The sequence below is a fragment of the Metarhizium brunneum genome, chromosome 1 (assembly GCF_013426205.1).
Source record: "Metarhizium brunneum chromosome 1, complete sequence".
Lineage (NCBI taxonomy): Eukaryota > Fungi > Ascomycota > Sordariomycetes > Hypocreales > Clavicipitaceae > Metarhizium > Metarhizium brunneum.
Window position 1 is genome coordinate 2,182,946 of NC_089422.1, and position 20,114 is coordinate 2,203,059.

Sequence of the window (20,114 nt, forward strand, 5' to 3'; positions counted from 1 at the left end):
TCCAACACCTCCCATCGTCCCACCTCGCATCACTTCATTCCGTCACCTTATGGATCCATGCAGTTCCAAACCATGCCAGCTTAGTTCGTGGGGTCGGGCCACGGGTCATGCGGTCAAGTGTCTTCGATTTGCGGGGTTTTAGGGGCGAAAGAGGGTCCTCCGATCAATTGATGTGTCCTTTTGGCTGCAGAGCTGTCAGGTCAGAAGTGGGGTCGCATGTTGTCGATGCCGTGATGAGCAGTTGAGCACGTTTCCCATTGTTTGCCCATGTTTGACGATGTTTGACGGCAGTGGTACCTGACAGAAGAGGCTGCCTTCATTATCATCTTTGCACTCAGGACCCGAGGTTCAATTACCCCTTCACTGCCTGACAAAGTGAGCGCCTTGCATCTGAGGCTCCGGACCTTCCAAAGCAGACGGCTGGCAACCTCGTACTGGCACAGACTGCCCTCAAGTGCTCTGACCACTGACCACTCCTGTGTCCGCCTGGCGCAAATATGCCCCACATGTGCCCTGCACTCTGCCTGCCCCACCTCTCCCCTCCAAGTGGCTGGCTGCCGACCTGGTGCTTGCTCACTCTCCAGCCTTGCAACAAGCTCCCATGTCATCATCGTTTCGGCGCAAGCTCTCGAGTCTACAACCACAGCACCACCATCCAATCCACTCAGGCCCATGCATCAATAGCCTCCTCCATCATCCGGCATCCGTTTGATCGAGCTCCGGCACCATCTACAGCTCCGGGTCCGGCTGCAAGCAGTCCAAACTCCATCTCGAGCCAACTCAAACCCTTCTCAGGCAGTCGACAGAAGCCGACAGATATCCCTATCTTCTGCGCCTCATGCCAGCGGCGCGGGAGCCTTGACGATGGCTTCCACAACGTATGTCATTGCTACCTTCTCTGATACATCTTGGCCCCTGCTCACACGCTTTGTCTGACCGAATCAAATAACTGCAGCTCGTTAAAGGAGCTCGTCAAGACCATCAATACCTTCCTCGTCGACCCGTCTCTCCCACTTCCAGATACCTTCGTCGACACCCTCACCACCTTCACCCAAAAGCAAGAAGAAGATGACAATTCCGCTGCCGACCTCCTCCAAGATAGCCTGCTCTCTGTCTTCGATAAGCGAGTCAAGGGCAATGCCAAGGCTGTAGGCCCATGGATCGCCATCCTTCGACGATTGCTGCCGGTTCTGCAGACTCCAGAAAGAATTTTGCCGTGGTTTGATGCATGCAAGGGCATCTTGGACAGGGCCGATCTAGACAAATATGTCGTTGATGAGACCGTGGCCTCCCTCATGGATCTGATAACTCTTATCGACGAGTTTCAAATCTCATTTGCAGCCAACTCGGCTGCTAACCGCATCATAGACCGCCTGTTTCAAGTATGGATGGATCGCTTCTACCCAGCTCTTCTGGATGGTAACACTTCGTCCGAGTACAATGAGAGGCTAATCCGCCACGCCTTGTGCAATTTCGGGAAGAAGCGACCCAAGGAGCTCTTCACCGCCATGGATGGGTATTTTGTTCAAAGCAAGTATCGCAAGTCGGCACTGAGATTTCTTTGTGACTTTATTCAGATTCAACCACCGCATCTACACCAAGTTCTGCATACGTCGCTATTTGGCAATCTTATGACTTGTTTGCAGCATGACACGTCAACAACCATTGTGTCCGCTGCGTTGACGACTCTCATCATGCTTCTGCCACACATGCCGAGCTCTTTGGTACCGCATTTGCCTGCATTGTTCAACATTTACGGCCGCCTTCTGTTTTGGGACAGAGAACACTCGAGACCGGCCGAGTGGCCCGATAGTGACGGGGCTGGTCCTGAACCCGCTCCTGGATGGGAGGTGGCAACATTTGATCCGGATGTCGACGACCAATCCATCGCTCACCTTCCCAATTACTATACCATTTTGTACGGTCTATATCCCATCAACTTTATGGACTATATTCGCAAACCACAGAGATACTTGCGCCATGCCAATGCAGCCAATGCAGATGAAGTAGAGGTCCAGCCAACTGAGATGCGCCATCGGTCTGAAACCTTCCGGCGAAACCATCTGTTGCATCCCAATTTCTACTCTCTCACCATTGATTCTGAAAAGACCGATTTTGGCCGCTGGATAAAGAGCGAGGCTGCCGAGGTCGTGGCTGAGTGTATGGGCTTATGTCTGGAGACGGACTTGTACAACTTTGCTGATCTGAGTTCTGCGGAAATCCCTGGCTCCAGCCCGGGGGTTGTCAACACCACTGCAGCTCTCGGTAATGATGTGTTGGAAAAGTCCAAGGCCGATGCCGCCTTATTGAGCGGCCCGGGTGGAAAGCATGATAGCTGGCGCAACTCACACCTGACGGCTTCAGACTCCGCCTCAAGCAACCAGACACCAGTCACTGCAATGCGTCGTGGCTCACAGTCAAGCGTACCATCACATCGGGATTCTACTGGCGACGGGCGGTCAAGAACGGGTGGGACAGATAGCCCGACTTTGACACTATCGCCATCCCACCCCCAGTTGCAAGATTTAATTCAGTCTAACAAGGTCATCAAATCAGGTTTGCACCAATCGTTGGCCAACGACAGCGTCGCATCGCTTGCTCTGAGCCATCAGGACTCGGTCACAGAGAAAGCCCCTCCTGGTGCTCCAACAGCATCAGCAGCAACGGCGCCGCTTCCGCTTACATCGCACTCACCCTTCCCAACCTCAGAAATGTCTACCCAAGTTGTACACTTACAAAAGCAAATCTTGCTTTTGCAAAATGACTTGAGTTTTGAGCGCTACCTGAAGCAACAGCACATGGCACATATTGGCGACCTTCGACGCAAGCAGATGGCTGAAGCAGCAACAGAAGCCGAGACACAAAATTTGATTATGATGAACCGAAATCTCAAGAGCCGGTTTGAGGATGCTAAAAACTCCGAGATGCAGGTCAAAAAGGAGTCAGAGAAGAGTCGCGCCATGGCGAAGAAATGGGAGGCCGATTTGGCCAACAAGTTGAAAGACTTGCGACACAAGTCCAAGAAGATGCAGGCCGAAATGGAAGCATTGCAACGGGAATTGGAGGAATCCAAACAAGAAGGCGACAAACTCCGCAAGCTGCTTTGCGCCGCTGAAGTCAAGGAACTAAACTGGAAACAAAACATGCAGTCTATTGAAATACATGGCGCCGAGATCGACCGCCTGAAGGCTGAAGTGGAACGGCTGACGAGGTCTGAGAGAGACCATCAAGCCAAGGAGTTGGAACGTCAGCAGATGATAAACTCTGCGACAAAGACGGAGAGCCGGGCTGAGGCTCTGAAGATGAGGCTAGATGCACAGGAAAATGAGGTTCAGCGCGTGAAGAAATTGTTCCAGTCGCAAGTTGCGGCTCTTCAAACACAACTTTCTGAAGCGCAGGAGGAGCGCGAACGGCCTGGGTCCAACTCGAATCTCGCTGTAGAAAGTGCTTTGGCGGCCAGTCGGGCCAAGCAAGCGGAACTGCAGAAACAGCATGCTCTGCTGATGCGCAAGTATACAGCACTTCAGTCGTCACTGCTGGATATGCAGTCAGAACAGCCACCAGAGCAAACGCGGGCAACGGCGTCTCAGCACCAACCAACGGACGCAGATTATCTGTCATTGTCAACCAGCCCGGTTGTTGTCAAGGCCCGGTCACATCGAGCATTGTCTAATGCAGAAGCAACAGGCCACAACATGAAGTCGGCCGGGGGTTCGCAATCCGGCGGGACTACGACAGGCAGTACACTTACGAAAGAGGGCAGTGGTTCCCAGGCCGAAGCGTCGGGAAGCCCCATTTCTCCTGACCAGAGAACTTTTAGTAAGTTCCCAATACAAGATGCGGAGGGTAGTTTTGACTAACGGTATTTAGGCGGCCTACAGAGTCGACTGCGTCGGGACTCGAGAGATAAGAGCAAGGATGATGGCAGCAGTGCTTCAGGGAAGCCAAAGAAGGAAAAGAAGTCTTCTGGCTTAAGAGGCATCAGGGGATTTGTATAGAAGTGTAATGATGAATGAGAACGCAATTGCTGGTCGTGTTGCGGCGCGGTGTTACTGCGTGGCATTTGACACAACAGTGGTATCAATGAAAGGCGTTGCACATGCCCTCGACTGGTAATGGCATATATCTTGCTGTGCCCATCTCCATGCCTAGTCCCTGATTACTTGGCAGGTTGGATAACTCAAACTACGCAGTCTAACTGTGACGTGGCCCAGCAGCTTGCTAGATGTATGTATAGAGTTGGCAAATTGTACCGCGTGTCATATGACGACTCTGCTACCACTCAGGCACAGTGCTCATCGGACAAAACGGCAGGCGTTTGCTTGGTGCGTCATGCAGTGTCACCCCAGAAACTGCATATATAGTAAACAACACGACCAGATCACATGTCGTTCCCCCCCTCATGCCCGGCAAGACAAGACACACACACGAAGACACAACCAGACACATCCAGGTTTCCTCTCTCAGCCATGGAAAAACAACAAAAGTGCTTCGCCACGGGCCACGGCATCATATGCGCGGCGCTCCCCCGATCCGGCACGGGATCCCTCGCGGCGGCCCTCACGGCGCTCGGCCTCGGCCCCGTGCACCACGCGCTCTACATCACGGACCGCCGAGAGTACTACGCCTGGGGCCAGGCCGCGTGGAGCAACATGCCCTACTTCCGGACGGCGAGCCTGCGCGCGGCCAGGACGCTGCCGTTCTACATCAGCGCCGTGGACGCCCTGCTCCCGTGGACGCGAGGGGACTGGGACAGGCTGATTGGGGGCCAGAGGACCGTCACCGACGTGGCGAGCCTCTTCACCGAGCAGCTGATCCGTGCGTACCCCGAGGCAAAGGTCATCTTGGTCGAGCGGCCTGTCGATGCGTGGAAGGCCAGTTTCGGGGAGGTTGTCCTGGACAATTTCTGCTGCGGTGCTCGGGGATTCTTGCTGGGCAGGCTGGGGCCCTGGGCCGGCCTGCCGGAGTTGTGCATTCTGCGGGATATCGTCATGGGCTGGTTGGGCGCCGAGACGGGGAGGGAGGCGTGGGCAAAGATGGATGCTGCGCACGCCGAGTACTACGCCATGGTGAGGAGGGAGGTTCCGCGGGGGCAGGTGCTCGAGTTCAAGCCCGAGGACGGTTGGGGCCCGCTGTGCGAGTTTCTGGGTGTTCCTGTGCCTGATGGTCCGTTTCCGAGGACGAACGACAGGGCTGAGATGCTGGGCCTGCTGGATCAGGCGTGGAGGAAGGTTGTGGTGACGGCGGCTGCGCGCTTGCGGCGGGGTGTGCTCTACTTGGGATTGGTTGTTTTGGCTCTCGTCTTCTTCTGGCAATGGGCTTGGGGGGGTGCTTGCGTCGGTGGTTGGGCTGGGTGTTGGAGAGAAGAGCTTTGAGGGCTTTTGCCCTTGGGTTGGCAAAGGACCAAACGCTGGTGATGGTGTATGCATACTACCTTGGGTGCGGTGTCGGAACAGCATCGATTCTGCGGCTTGGAGAGTATGATGACGGCTGTGGACGGAAGTCGAGCTGCCGCTTTTGCTTTTCATGGCATTTTATTGCACTTGTTATATCTCGCTGGGCATCTTCTCCCTTCAAGGCATCGAGCCCGTCTGTATGAACTGGTGAGGGGTTCCTTCATGGCGGGAGTGCCTGATGTAGCCATGGTCAGACTGTATTACTCTGGGCTCAATTCACGAAAACCTGCATTTGATTCCCAGTTACTCCGTTCCCTCTGTGTGTATCTTGAGAATGTTGACAAGGGCGCGGCGGAACACGGGAAAATATCAGCAGTGATTGTGCCAGGCCATGCACCAGTCAAACTCAATTGGCCTCCAGGGCGTCAATCACTAATCATGCGACAGTAATGAATGAGACGGCACGCGGCATCCAGATGACTGGCATGTGGAAAGGCCGGCATTGAGCAGACGACCGCCGAGCACTCCGCAGAGTCGCATCTGGCTTGGCCGGTCCTAGGCTAAGCCGTGGGTACAGCCATAGCACCAGTCCAGTCCATTACTCGACTCGTGCCTGACAGGGAGGGCGTCAAAGTTTTTTCATTCTTTGTTTGGGGTGGAGGCTTGACGCCGCCTGGACGACGAAGACGTGTTCCTGGATGGTTAACGCCTCTCCAATGGTGCAACCGCCGCACTTGTGGCGGTTTGCTCGATTTGCAGAGAACAAGAGAAGCTACAAAGGGGATTGCAATGGTGGCAGTTCACTCATCAGGCCCCGATCCCTCGATTGCTGCTGTCGAGAACAGGATTTTCTTGCGTGAAAGAGGTGGAGCTTTGCCCACGTATGACGTGATGCCAGATGGTGGCTTCGTATTCTCAGAATAGCCCGGTGCGTCGTGGTATTCTGGCCGCAGCAAAAAGAGAAGAGAAGCGACAAGTCTCGTATTGTTCCACGTGGGTTGACTGACTTGTGCGTCTGCTGTTTGTCGAGAGAGGTCCGGTAAAATTAAATGTGCGGCTTCGTCATGCGCAACCTCGCGTCACTCTGCGTTATTGTTCAATCCACCCGCGCCGGCCGTCGCAGTGTTTCTCGTCTTGCCGCAGGTCTCACTCCAGCTCAGGCACAGCGCATTTTCACCCGGAGCAAATTAATTAATTGGCCGCTTGTTCATTGTTTCTCCCTTTTCTGCCCGACTTGGCCTGCACGACTCGGGCCTGCACGCCTGACCCCGGGCCTGGCCCCCACTTCTCTCGCCACGATCTAGCCTCGACCCCACCAGCCACGACCCATCCATCGGCTGTGAATCAGCCATGCACGACGAATCCGTCCACAACCGTCCACAACCATCCAACCATCCGCAGCCAACATCCAAACATGCAACGGCATCCACCCAACCTGCGCTCCATCGTGCGCTTCAGCCACTAACGGCCCAACGATGGCCTCCAGGGGTCCCAGTTCTGTGCCATTTTGGTCGCCTTCTCGTCCTGTGCTTCTCTCCGCTCGTGGCCAAGCGTGAAATGCCCCGTCCGCGCGGCCCCTGGCCAGCCAGCTCCCGATAGGTCCGTCTGGCAAAACCAAACATGGAAACAAGGACCCCCTGCGTGGTCCCACGGCCATTGATTGTTTTGACCATTTCTGCTATTACCTCTGGTATTCGTCTCTTCTGTTCTCTTTTCTTCGTCTTTCGTTTCTACCTCTCCTCATACCTGTCCTGGATTGTCCTTCGTTTTGACCAGTGTAGGAACCTAGTCTTTCGTTACTCAACACCAGCAAGGGAAAGGGTGTCTCTTACATCAGCATACACAGTTATAATATTGGCATTTGCTTACCATGCCTTCTCGCCTCTTCGCCTTGGCTACCGCCGTTTCTGGCGCTGCCGCCGCCTTCCAGGGCTTCAACTACGGCTCTACCTTCACAGACGGCAGACCCAAGGCACAGACCGACTTTGAGAATGAGTTCAAGACGGCTGCCGGTCTTGAAGGCACCAACGGCGGCTTCACCTCTGCTCGTCTGTACACCATGGTTCAGGCCGGCACCGGAAACGATGTCATCTCTGCTATTCCTGCCGCCATCAGCACCAAGACGAGCCTGCTTCTTGGTCTCTGGGCCTCTGCCGGCCAGGCTTCCTTCGACAACGAACTGGCAGCTTTGAAGAAGACCATCGACCAGTACTGCAGCCAGCTCGACGGTCTTATTGCCGGCATCTCGGTCGGCTCTGAAGATTTGTACCGCATCTCACCCACCGGCCAGGCTGCCTCTCCTGACCCCGGTGCTTCGCCCACGCAGCTGGTCAACTACATCAAGGAAGTCCGCACCACCATCAAGGGCTCATGCCTGGAAACGGCCCCCATTGGCCACGTCGATACCTGGACTGCCTATGTCAACGAGACCAACAAGCCCGTCATTGACGCCATTGACTGGGTCGGCATGGACGCCTACCCTTACTATGAAAACACCAAGCCCAATGGCATTGAGAACGCCGCCAAGCTCTTCCAGGCCGCCATCGACAACACTCAGAGCGCCTCCGGTGGCAAGCCCATCTGGATCACGGAGACGGGCTGGCCTGTCAGCGGTCCCAAGGAAGCCTCTGCAGTGCCCGGTGTCGAGGAAGCTCAGACTTTCTGGCGTGAAGTCGGCTGCCCCAGGTTTGGCAACGTCAACGTCTGGTGGTTCACGCTGCAAGACGGTGCTCCTACCATCCCCAGCCCTGCCTTTGGTGTCATTGGCTCCACGCTCACTACCAAGCCTTTGTACGACCTGTCTTGCGACAAGAAGCAGCCCACTAGCAGCAAGGCCGCCCAGAGCTCCCAGACTTCTGCTCAGTCCCAGGCGCCAACTGCCACTGGACCTGCCGGAACTTCTGTCCAGGGAAGCACTGTTCAGCAGACTACAGTCCCAGCCGCCGGTACCACCCAGCAGGGTGGTCAGTCCAACACGGTGGTTCCTCCTCCGGCAAGCACCCTGACCACCGGCAACGGTGGCAATGGTGGCAATGGCAGCAACGGAGGTAATGGCGGTAACGGCAGTAATGGCAGTAACGGAGGCAATGGAAGCAACGGAGGCAATGGCAGCAATGGCAGCAACGGTAGCAACGGAGGCAATGGCAGTAACGGAGGCAACGGCAGCAACGGAGGCAATGGCAGCAACGGAGGCAATGGAAACAATGGCAGCAACGGTAGCAACGGCAGCAATGGCGGTAATGGCATCAACGGCGGTGGTGCTGTCAACGGCAGCACTACCTACATTGTTCCTGGCCAGGGCACCGCTACCGGTACCGGTGGTCTGCCTGGTGTCACGGTTCCTCCCAACGCTGGCAGCAAGCTGAGTGCCTTTGCGGGTGTTGCCGTCGGTGCTGTCATGGCTGTCGCTGCTTTGTAAGCATGGCCTGGTGGAAAATGCAAATCGAATTATGCGTTTTAATGAATAGACCAAAATCCATGTGGTCTTGTCTTTGTACATTTGTGGTTATCACGGGTATTGGTCGGTACGGTCTGCGTTGGAAATGTATAGAAATAGACCGTATAATATGAAACACGAATATATGTAGCATTAATTTATGGCGTAGAAGCGTGCGAGGTTGGTGTGAATATTTAATCATTAACTACTAGTCTCATCTTAGGTGGACATGGCGAGTTGTCGTGAGCTTCGCTTTTCTAGTGGTGCCAATTGCTCTGTCTCTTATCAATCGCAACCAACATTGAAAGTGACATGGCACCACCCCCTGCCTTCCAAGGTTGTTGGGCAAGGTTGTCAGTCGTGTCCCGGATCCTACCCTTGAGCTCGGGCCAAGGGTCCAATGCAGCGGGCGGAGCTAACGGAGCTCCGCGGCGCGACGCTCTGATTGGCGGCGGCTTCGCCCCATGAAGATTGGCCAGATGAGCAACTCGTGGCAATTTCTTGCATATCAATTGCCATATTGCAACGCCAATTTTCGCCCCCGATAGCCTCGTTGTCTTCGTTATCGAGCCCTCTCACATCCATACGAACCAATTGCCAGACCATGGCGCGCCCAGCAGTCTTATGGCTGCTCCTCGCCCTGACAGCCTGCGCGCTCGCGGCACCCCAAAACGAGGTCAGCAAGCATGCCCTCGAGAGCTTGAGCCTCGACGACCTCGACCATGAACTCCAGGTATGTGAACATTCGCCTTGCTCCGCTCCACGATCTATTTTAACAAGCGCAATAACAGACGTGCCCAATTGTCCAAGAGCTGTCGGCCATCAAGCACGCCCATCACGCCGCGGCGCCCTCGTCCCTCACGACGCGCCTCTTCGCCGTCCTCTTCCCCGGGTCTCCCGCCGTCAACGCCCTCCTCGCGACGCTGTACATCTCTGGCCCGCCCAACTTTCTGCTCGCGCTATGCCCGACAAACATTGACCCGTCGTCACTGAGCGTCATGGTCGCTTTTGCCGTGGGCGGCCTGCTGGGCGACACGCTGTTCCACCTGCTGCCCGAGATTTTCTTGGGCGAGGACGAGCCCGACAGGGCCAGGTTTGTGCTTGTCGAGCCCAACAGGAACTTGGTCCTGGGGCTAGCCATCCTCGTTGGGTTCATGACGTTTGTCGCCATGGACAAGGGGCTGCGCATCGCGACCGGCGGCGCGGGCCACGACCACCACTCGCACGCCCACGCCCACGAGGCTGATGCCCAGACGACCACGGCGGCTGCGAGCGGCGCCGACACTGGCACTGGAAACGGGCAGGTCAAGTCGCGCAGGAAGGGCAAGGGCAAGAAGGAACATGCCGACGAGGACCATCACAAGGAGGTGAATCCCAGCGTGAAACTAGGGGGGTACCTCAACTTGATGTCAGTAGCTGAATTTCCACACCCGAGTCACAAAAGAGAGAGAGAGGAGTAGAGGAAAAGGAAGTTGTGCTAACGAAACAAACTCTGCAGCGCCGACTTTACGCACAACATCACCGACGGCCTCGCCATGTCTGCCAGTTTCTATGCGTCGCCAACCATTGGCGCCACCACCACGGTCGCCGTCTTCTTCCACGAAATCCCCCACGAGGTCGGCGACTTTGCGCTCCTCGTGCAGTCGGGCTTCTCCAAGCGGGCGGCCATGGCGTCGCAGTTTGTCACGGCCATTGGCGCGCTGATGGGCACCCTGATCGGCATTGCCATTCAGGAATTCGGCGGCGGGAACACGGACGGCGAGGCTTCCATGCCGCGCAATGCCGGGCTCTGGGGCACAAGCCTGGTACGTCGTCACTATTTTTTTTTTTAATTTCCCGCTTCTCTATACCAGATGCTAACCTGGCAACCAGACCTGGGGTGACATGTTGCTGCCCTTTACTGCCGGCACGTTCCTCTACGTCGGCACCGTGGCGGTCATCCCGGAGCTCCTGGAGACGGGACCCAACAAGATGCAGGAGCTTCGAAAGACGCTGGTGCAGTTCTCTGCCGTGGCGGTCGGCGCGGGCATCATGCTGTACATTTCGTGGCACGACTAGCGTTTTTTACTCGTCGTTTGCATTTGGGAGGGGGGAGGGGGAGAGAACAGGATTTAGAACAGGGCCGGCCCATCTGCTTGCTGGGAAATAAATGCACTCGGGGAACAAACATGTCGGTATGACGGCGCGGAACCAGGTAACCAGCTCCCTTTGTAGGATTTGTCATTGAAGGTGGCAGCATATACTCGAGTACCTACTGGGTAAGTAGGTATAATGGGAGTGTCGGCAGAGGGCATTGAACATGGCATTGAACATGGCATTGAACATGGCATTGAACATGGCATACAGACTTCAGACATCTCTGGCCAATACCGAGACGTACGTACCTGAGCTTCAACATTTGACTCTGACAGTTCAACCTCACATTTGCTGCGGGTTTGTGCCCCTGGTTGTGCAGGCCAAAGCAGCATTCAGCCATTATAATACCCGTTCGATGAACGTTATGCGTTGATTGATTCTTGTGTTCAGCCCAGACCACACGGTCATGTTAAGCCTGTCGCCTGCCAACCCTAGAGTCAAGCGAAACAAACCAGAATATGCTCTGCTACGTTTATGTTTTAATACCCTACTTAGATTCCCAACACAAACAATCAATAAACTTGGCGTCATAACGACCAAGGCAGACAAAGAAGCGCCTTTGGTTGCACTTGAAACCCGAATTTTTATTTCCATTATTACCCTACCCAGTACTTAGATAGTCCCGGATGATTGGACCGGCAGAGACAGAGAGACACGGGAATGAGGCCGGGTATGTCGATGGCGGTGCACACGCGTCTTCTTTTGAATAATAGTTGCCAACTATTGTTCAGGCGGTCACAGTTGGTCCGAGCGTTCAGGGTCCTTTGACGACCTGCATCAAGCACAACCATCAGCGGTGGGAGGATTGAGGCTTGCGGCAACACCGTCCAGACTCCAAGGCATGCATGTGACATGGGACATTGATGGGACATGGGCCACGATGCACGGGAACAAGCCTGAGCCTGCGAGTGGCCCGGCCAACGGGTTTCGTGCCGCAACATCCGCAACATCTAGAAACTTCGCAGTCTGAGGGATTCGAGCAACATCTGGAGCTTGAGTCAAGGACCCAATAAGAATACTGCGCTAATCCCGAGACGGCGATCGGCGGGCATATTATGCATGGAAATGATGGAGACAATCTAGCGAGGGCTGAAGAAGACATCTGGTCCTCGTTTGAGAGCATCATCAGGCCTTTCAGTACCACCCATGTATGGCCTTGTCGATATCGACCATCAGTTTGCGCATGATTTTCTACCCCGAAGTAAACACAAACCAGGATGGAAGCTACCGAGTATCTTGATGAGTTTGCGTGATGAGCTAATATTTCGCATGACTGCGAGGCTGCTCGGGATGCGACCTAGTTTCGCAAGCCACGGCACCAAAAAAAAGCATATTGGCTTCTTGATGGTGGGAGGGTGCCTGCACACCCGTCCATCCCACACATCGTGTGTGTGTGTATGTACATACATACAAAGTGCAGCCCTCGGAGCGCCGACGCGCGCATTGCGGGCGTAAGATCGGAAAAAAAAAAGGAGACGCTCCGAGGTGAGAAAGAAAGTACCGGTACTAACATGGATGGTTAGCTTTATGGATGAATATTCAGGTTCGTTCCTTGGAGCGGGCTGGGCGGTGGATGCTTTTTCTGGCCATGGTGGTTCACGATAGTTGAGGGGGTGATGGTAAAAGTTTTTTCTGACTAGTACTGTAGTAATACTACAGCTCATCGACGGCGCAACAGGCGATATCGGAACGTGGCGGGCACCAATCTGCCATATCCAGGCACACAATCATGCTCACACGTAAAATCCCAGAGTGTTGTGTGAATGCAGAACAAGATGTTCCCCGGGGCAAATTAAGCCGAAGGTGGTAGCCGGCAAAAATTTTGCATTGACGTTGGCCATGTGCATGTGCATGTGCATGTGCGGCACGCGAGAACCGACGAGGGAGACGAAACGCCTAATGGCATTGTACATTATGGCGTGCAGTGATGTGATGCTTCGTAGGAAGATCAATTGACGCAGCAAGTCGACGTCGCATTGGTGCCTTGTGAGTTGCTGCTTCTGGCCAAAGAGCTCATCCCCATCCCCGCATTCTTAAAAAACAAGCTCACGAGTGGCCAGTTAGTACAAATCCCCAGATTCTTTGTCTCTGCAGCGTGTTTTACAAAAAGTAGCTGGGATCTCCGAGTGGATAAGGCTGTCCCCGTTGGTAGAAGGATGGCGCGGACTTTGGTGTTGTTTGGTTGCCGGCTCGGCTGCTCTCTGCCCGTGACGGCTCTTTGATTGACAGGCCGCCCTGGTACTACTCTGGTATTACCCTATTCGGGGGGGTGTGCGGTGCTGGCTTCTTTCCGATTCATTCGCCGAATGCGCCCACTTCGTGAGGCTTCCAAGCCCACCCATTAAGGTCCAGACCGAAGTCCACGACAGGCTTCCAAATATTCCAAGTGTTCCCGTGAACACTTGTCCCTCTTTTTTTTCCCTTCCGTGCCCTTTGCTACCGGAAAGACGCGGTGCTGTAAAAATTAAAGACTTGGAAAAACATTGTCGAGTTCCTGCCACACGCGGTTATGCACCCCCAGGTAAGGGGGTCCATGGCAGGAGACATCATTTATGACTAACAAGCAATAAGAATTTGGTCATGTGGACGACGTGGAGTTGAATCGTGGTCAAGCTTGCCATGATTGAAGCCCGACCGTGGTCGAGGCCAATGAGCTGATTTTGCGGTGTGTGCTCCGCGGTGATGCTGTTGATAATGCTGCAAACCTACCAGTCAACTGGGGCTGGCCGTGTCAACGCGATAGTCGCACGTATGTAGGAATGTTTAGAGCTCACAATGTTGTTAGCCAGGAACCAGTATGCCAGGAGTGAGATAGTGCGAACGGCACTGGGAGGCTCCGTCGGAAGAAATGGAGACTGTGGACAAGGTCAGCCAATCTGGCAGAGCGATGAAATATCGAGAGCCCATCCCTTTGGGTGTTCGAAGGTGCCGATTGCGTACCGGGCCCGCTTTGCCTGAGATACCTAGTAGATACCTGGTTTAGTGCGTATAGATATGTACCTTTTTGTATATAGGAAGATAAATGTACTTATATCTCTATATAATATCCTAGTATATTAATGTATCTCTTGTATTGAGATTTTTAATTGGTTGACATCCTTGTTCGGTTCAAAATCGGCACCTTTGAACACCCAAAGGCATGGATCGTAGCGGGATAACAAGTTCATGCCAGGGATGTTGTTGCAGAGTGTAACATAGACTGCTTGATGAGACGTTGAGATCGTGATCGCGGTGGGCACCGAGATGATGCATTGCATCTAGGATCTGGTGATCAGCAGCTCCTATCGCTTCTCCGCCAATGACGGTCCGATCGAAGCAGTTTCGGCGTCCAGTCGGTCAACACTCAATATTAAACGTGATGTAACACGTATTGTCAGTGGTGTGAATACTATATCTTTGTTGGGGTAGCTCGACTACTAGGCACTACCTAGGTACCTACTGTCGTTGGTGCATGCTTAGCTGGTACTTATAAATCACGCCTTGGTGTTGACTCATTGCCTGTGCGGCTCACAAGTTCCGTGGATGCAAGGGACTTGACCTTGATTGTCCATGTTGCTGGCGGCGGCGCATGAAAATGCAACCGAAATCTGTCTGGTTGAACAATCCGCAAACCCTTCCAAAGTTGGCAGCACTTTAGTACTTGAGCTGCTGAGGCACCAAGTGAAGGTATAGGTACCCAGGTAAGTACCCAGTATTACGTCCAGCATTTTGAAATATGCTTCCACTAGGCGGAAGGGGCAAAGCATGGTTGGAGAATTGTGCAGAAGCAGTTTCAATGTTGGCAAAAGATCAATCAATGCATGTCGTGTTCAGCGGGACAGCTGCCAATGAGCTTCCACAATTCGCCGTTGCCCGCGTTGACGGAGCTGTTCTCGGAACAACTTGCTCCATACTTTCTTTACAACAGACCAAAGGCAAGAGCGACAGGCACATTGCACGGAATAGTGGGAGCGAGAAACGCGGGAAGGAGCTACCGCATGCGAGTGGCGTTTGGGCAAAATTTCAAGAAAGAAAAAAATACTAATAGTAATAATAATTATAGCCCATTTTGCACCACGCCTCCCGGATGGAGCGACAGCATCTAAGCGGCACGCCCCGTGAACATGGCGAGATGCCATGATGCGCGCGAAAAGGAAAGCCTCAAGCCTGCCTATTGCGTGCTCCAAGCTCCTTCCATGCAGCAAAGATGGTGGGAGGAGCCAATGGAGCCTGACGGGGCCAAGTAGGTGGAGGGTGGTGACTCGAGAGTGGCGTGCACTTGCAAAGTGTAAAGTACCGGTACTGCGTAGCACTGGTAGTACCAAGTCTAGGCTCGTTGCCAGGTCATGGCTGTCCGCTCGCTCCTTCCTCCACCGCCGCAAAGGGGACGTTTGGATCTGTGCTGGAGCCAGCGAAGCTCTAGAATGGTCGACTCTCCTCTTCGCTTGCATTGTCTCCATGGACCACGGCGTGTCCCAAGTGACACGAGATAAAAAAGAATGCATCTCCCGCTCCCTTCACGATGCTATCATGTGTCGTTAGAGTCCTGCCACTTTCTACTCTCCCCTTGCCAGAGACCAACACGAGGCTCATTGTGCTTTTTCTTCTGTTGCGCTTTCGTCTGTTTGTCCTATTACAATATCAACGCCTTGGTTCTTCTTTTTGCACTGTCTTGGTTTATTCTTTGTGTCACGCCACTCACGACTTATACCACCACCACCTTCCACCCGCCACCTGGGTCAAAAACCAGCTTAATTCTGCCACACATACATACACACACGCTTTAATTCTCAACCAATAATCCTCATTAAAACCCTGCTATTGCATCATTCTCGGAAACCACTGCTGTCGCAGTTATCATCGATTGGCTGATCTTCGCCCGCTCCAATCGGCAATATTTCCAAGCAAAATACTTGCTTACAAACCGCTCCAGCTTATATAAACGACAAGCCAAAGGGCGTCATTCAAGACTCCGCGTCTTGGTACATTTCAGGAGACGTCCTAGGCCGATAGTGTAAAAAAGACGTTCAGAATTGGCTAATTCTACGTTTTTACTTTTACACTCGCAAGCAGAGTCCTGCAATTAGCCAAAGCAAGCTACAAGAGATCCCGCCATTTTACAGACAACATCAATATTGGCCACACAATGGTTGTAGGAACTGGAGCTGCGGCTCTAGCAGGAGCTCGTACGACCAAAAATGTTGTCAATCAGAAGCCCAATATTCAAATCAAGATTGAGAAACACTTTAATTCCAAGGTCTACACATCGGGGTCCACCATCTCCGGCCAAGCGCTTGTCAAAACTCAGAAGGACACTCGATTCGATGATTTTGACATCATTTTCTCTGGTATTGCTGCCACCCGTCTGGATTTTGTTCAGCAGTATCCTTCGCACTCGTTCCGACCTTTCATGAAGCTTCGAATGCCCATCGACAGATCCACTCTGCCAGAGAGTCACGTTTTTGAAGCTGGAAAGACGTACACGATCCCCTTCAACTTTGTTGTTCCTCACCATCTCACCATTGGAGCTTGCAACCACTACTGCTCTTCACCGGCCGTGCAAGAGCAGCATTTGCGTTTGCCACCTACTGTTGGTTTCTGGGAACGCGACGATCAAGCCCCAGACATGGTCCAGATTGAATACTCAATCAAGGCCAGAGCTTATCGCAGAGCATCCGAAGCAGGAGGAATCCCCCAAAAGATTATGGACGGGTACCACATCCTCAAGGTACTTCCAGCTCTTCCCGAAGATGCGCCTCTCGACATTACCTTCAGAGATGAGCGATACAGCTTGTCCAAGACCAAGACCATTCGCAAGAACCTCTTCTCTGTCAAGGCAGGAAAACTTACCGTCTCCGCGGCTCAGCCAAGTGCTGTGATGCTATCCGCAGACGGACGTCATGCATTGGGCTCCGTTGCTCGGATCAGCCTGGAGTTTGCGCCTACCTCGACCGAGAGTGTGCCTCCCAAAATCAACTCTATTTCTGGCAAGATTGTCTCTTCGACATTTTTCGGTGCAGCTCCCTCTGACCTTCTCCCTAATTTGGGAAGTCGAGCCACCTACACTGCCAATCCATCTCTCAGCTACACCGTGTCGAACAACATCTTCAACAACAAGCCTGTGGAGAAAGTAGCCTGGCAGGTGCACAATGTATCTGGACGCCGGGACTCTGGATATTCTAGTTTGGGTAATGCTGACGAGGAACAGTCAGAGATGGAATGCTCTGATGACGCCTCGAAGACGAGCAAGAAATGTCCAATTCGACACAACGCTGTCGTTGACATCCCATTCAGCATTCCCATGACCAAGAAACTTTTCTTGCCCACTTTCCACTCGTGCCTAATCTCTCGCACGTACACCTTGCACCTCAACCTGTCTGTCGGCGCAACTAACACGACCATGTCGCTGGCGATCCCGCTGCAGATTGGTGTTGAGACCATTTACGAGCCCCAGAACGCCGGTCTACCAAGTTTCGAGAGCGTCATGGCCGAAAATGAACAGGCCGCCGTGGGTGGTCAACTTGATGTGCATAACGCGCAGTTTCCCGAGCTGATGGAGCACACGAACGGCATGCTTCCGGGGTACGACGAAATCAGCCGTCGAGCAGTTCGGGTTGCGTGACCATTGATCACATTTTCGACACTACATTAATACTTTCTCTCTTCTCATGATATTTTTTCTTGAGTGTTTCTTATCTCTTTTTCGGAGTCCATTTGGATAGACTGTTGAATTCCGCTGTTACATGTTCAACCTTGTCTTTAACATTCACCAACCCGCTTTCTTCTGCTTTCGGCGTGTTTACTTTACTTGATGGCATGGTCTTTAGACAGCTTGTTTTAGGAAATTTTGGAAAGACAAAAGCATAATGAGTGGTTTCTTTTATTACGGAGTTTAGCATTCTGACTAGAGATTGGGGGAACACATAGAGATTCATTCGAGTTTGGGGACTGTCGCATTTGTTACTATTGACGTTGTGGTGAGCAAACGTGACATGGAATGCATGGGTTTGTTTAGGAAAATCGGGACATGATGATGAATGATTGCGCGTGTTGCTTTTTCTACATGACGACGACGATGACAATACAGCCGCGAGGTGAGCCTTGCAAATGGCGGAAATAATTAATATAATGACTTGAAATCTATGCCTTTGCCCTGCCCGGATCCAGCCAACCCGGACTACCAAGTACGACCCGTATAACAATGATAAGAATAATGAAATGCATGCGCCAGAGAAGTGAATATCGATGATATCATTTTACAATTATAAAAAAAAATTTTTTTTCATAATAATTTAAAAAAGAAAGAAAAAAAATTAAAAGAAAAAGTGAATAATTGAACAACAGCAGTATTTCTCCGAGACACATCGACCGCCAGCCTCCTCAAGTGTGGCATGGAGAATCTGGCATTATGTAGAGTGTGTTGGGACGCCGAGGGTGGTTGGAGTTTGAGTTTGATATTCGATTTGAGACGATAACGAAACGTGGGTAGCCATCAATGACTACACTTGGATATTAAGGCTTCACCGCAATAGAGGCAACGCGACAGAGCAGGCCAGAAAGTCGGGCGGTCGTGCTCGATATGCTTAATTTAATAACGATGTGACATGATTTCTACTAGAACTAGTACTACTCCGTGTTGTTTAGTAAAGGCGAACGAATTATGGTAATGGCACGGAGTAGCATGGGGTACTAATGAGAAAAAAGGGACAAAAATAACTTTTCCCCCATGCCGTTTTGCAATACGGACTAGGACCGGCGGGGGCCAATGGGCATCCAGCTCAAATTTGGATTCTCTGGCCAAGCAAGGCAGTGCTTGTCACCTTGAAAATGCAGGAAGGTTCGCGCAAGAAGAGAGTGGACCTGATTGGCGGCAGCATTGTATGCTGGGGAGCCGGCCCCACTTGCTTGCGATGGAAGGAGCGGCATGACAGATGGCTGTTTTCGAACCCGGAAGCGGGAGAGTGGCATTAAGGGAGACACGAAGGTGAAGGTGAAGATGAGGCTTGAGGTACAGGCAGGCGCGCTGCAGATGGCGACTGACGATGCTTCGCTGCCCTGGCTGCCCTAGCACCTACCTCATATATGCAGGTTTGAACAGGTCACCACGCGAGACAAAAGGAAGAAGGGAGCAGTTGGGCCAGCAAGATATCATTAAGTCAATGTACAGTGACTGACGGTAATTGAACCCCGCTGCAGCCAGACATGGACAGCTCAACTGCCTCGAACTGCATGCATATCGCGCCACACAGAGGCCCGCCGATCCCACTCGCTCGCCTGATTTTGCTACAGGCAACGTGCTTCCACGCGTTGAACATGATGAATTCCCCAATTCCCCCATGTATTAACAAGTACATACAAGTACATATGTACGCACAATATCCTGATTTGATGATTGTATGTATGTTATGTATGTACATACCCGTGCGTCAGTCAAGCAGCAAGGTGCCCGCTCTCCCCAATTGCCCCCTTTAGCGTGGCTCCACACCCCGGCCTGCAGGCCAAGGCGTTCTTATCTCTGCAAGGTTTCCCGCTCGCTGCGCCGGATGGGACTCGAGCATCAGCTTGTCGGCATTGACTTTGGAACAGCCACCTCATTGTGCATCCTTTTCCTGCCTCGTTTCATATCATTCTCTGTCGATTTGCAACGGCTGGGCACCAAGGAGCCAGCATTCGCATCGCATACCCCGTATCGACTGCTGCGACGGCCGACGTCGAGTCTTCACCAAAACCGGACCCCTGCTTGTCCACTTTGTCATCTCCCTAGGAGTTCGCAGTGAACCCAACGTTAAATCCATTCCGATCGCTTGGCATCTGCCCTCGTTTTGTCTCTCCCAACTCGCGTAACCTGGCGCTCGCACAGGTCCATCGCGATTAAGCTTAGATTTACGGTACTCGGTGCCGATTTCACTCGTTTTTCTGTTTTTCTACAGCCATTCGCCCCCAGGACACCAGCGAGTACGGAAGCTCGCTGCCTCGATTTCACAACAGATATTACATGAGCATTCATTGTGGCGTTGCCGTTGGATTCGCACTGCCCATTGCCCATTGTTCGATCCCGCCGTCCCGACTCCCACGCTCGTCATAATCTTGCCGAGTCCGTGGCTTCATTGCTGGTAGGCCACGGGGAATACAAGGCGAGACTGTATTGGATGCAGAGCACAGATATC

General features: G+C 53.0%; 5 protein-coding genes across 5 annotated transcripts; all 5 read left to right on the forward strand.

Annotated features, from left to right (window-relative positions):
• Positions 1-864: 864 nt before the first annotated feature.
• Positions 865-3,998, forward strand: tsc1 (Tuberous sclerosis 1; the record flags this gene model as incomplete). The annotated part of the gene is made up of 3 exons (XM_014694345.1): positions 865-878; positions 956-3,819; positions 3,871-3,998. The coding sequence occupies 3 exons, from the start codon at positions 865-867 to the stop codon at positions 3,996-3,998; spliced, it is 3,006 nt and encodes a 1,001-aa protein (XP_014549831.1).
• Positions 3,999-4,469: 471 nt separating this feature from the next.
• Positions 4,470-5,375, forward strand: G6M90_00g006790 (uncharacterized protein; the record flags this gene model as incomplete). The annotated part of the gene is made up of 1 exon (XM_014694344.1): positions 4,470-5,375. The coding sequence occupies one exon, from the start codon at positions 4,470-4,472 to the stop codon at positions 5,373-5,375; it is 906 nt and encodes a 301-aa protein (XP_014549830.1).
• Positions 5,376-7,266: 1,891 nt separating this feature from the next.
• G6M90_00g006800 (uncharacterized protein) lies at positions 7,267-8,814 on the forward strand (the record flags this gene model as incomplete). Its single annotated transcript, XM_014694343.1, has 1 exon — positions 7,267-8,814. The coding sequence occupies one exon, from the start codon at positions 7,267-7,269 to the stop codon at positions 8,812-8,814; it is 1,548 nt and encodes a 515-aa protein (XP_014549829.1).
• Positions 8,815-9,436: 622 nt separating this feature from the next.
• On the forward strand, positions 9,437-10,890 carry zipt-7.1 (Zinc transporter; the record flags this gene model as incomplete). Its single annotated transcript, XM_014694342.1, has 4 exons — positions 9,437-9,565; positions 9,624-10,240; positions 10,331-10,637; positions 10,705-10,890. 4 exons carry the CDS (start codon positions 9,437-9,439, stop codon positions 10,888-10,890), a joined length of 1,239 nt encoding a protein of 412 aa, XP_014549828.1.
• A 5,203-nt stretch (positions 10,891-16,093) lies between these two features.
• G6M90_00g006820 (uncharacterized protein) lies at positions 16,094-17,569 on the forward strand (the record flags this gene model as incomplete). The annotated part of the gene is made up of 1 exon (XM_014694341.1): positions 16,094-17,569. The coding sequence occupies one exon, from the start codon at positions 16,094-16,096 to the stop codon at positions 17,567-17,569; it is 1,476 nt and encodes a 491-aa protein (XP_014549827.1).
• Between the last annotated feature and the right edge of the window lie 2,545 nt (positions 17,570-20,114).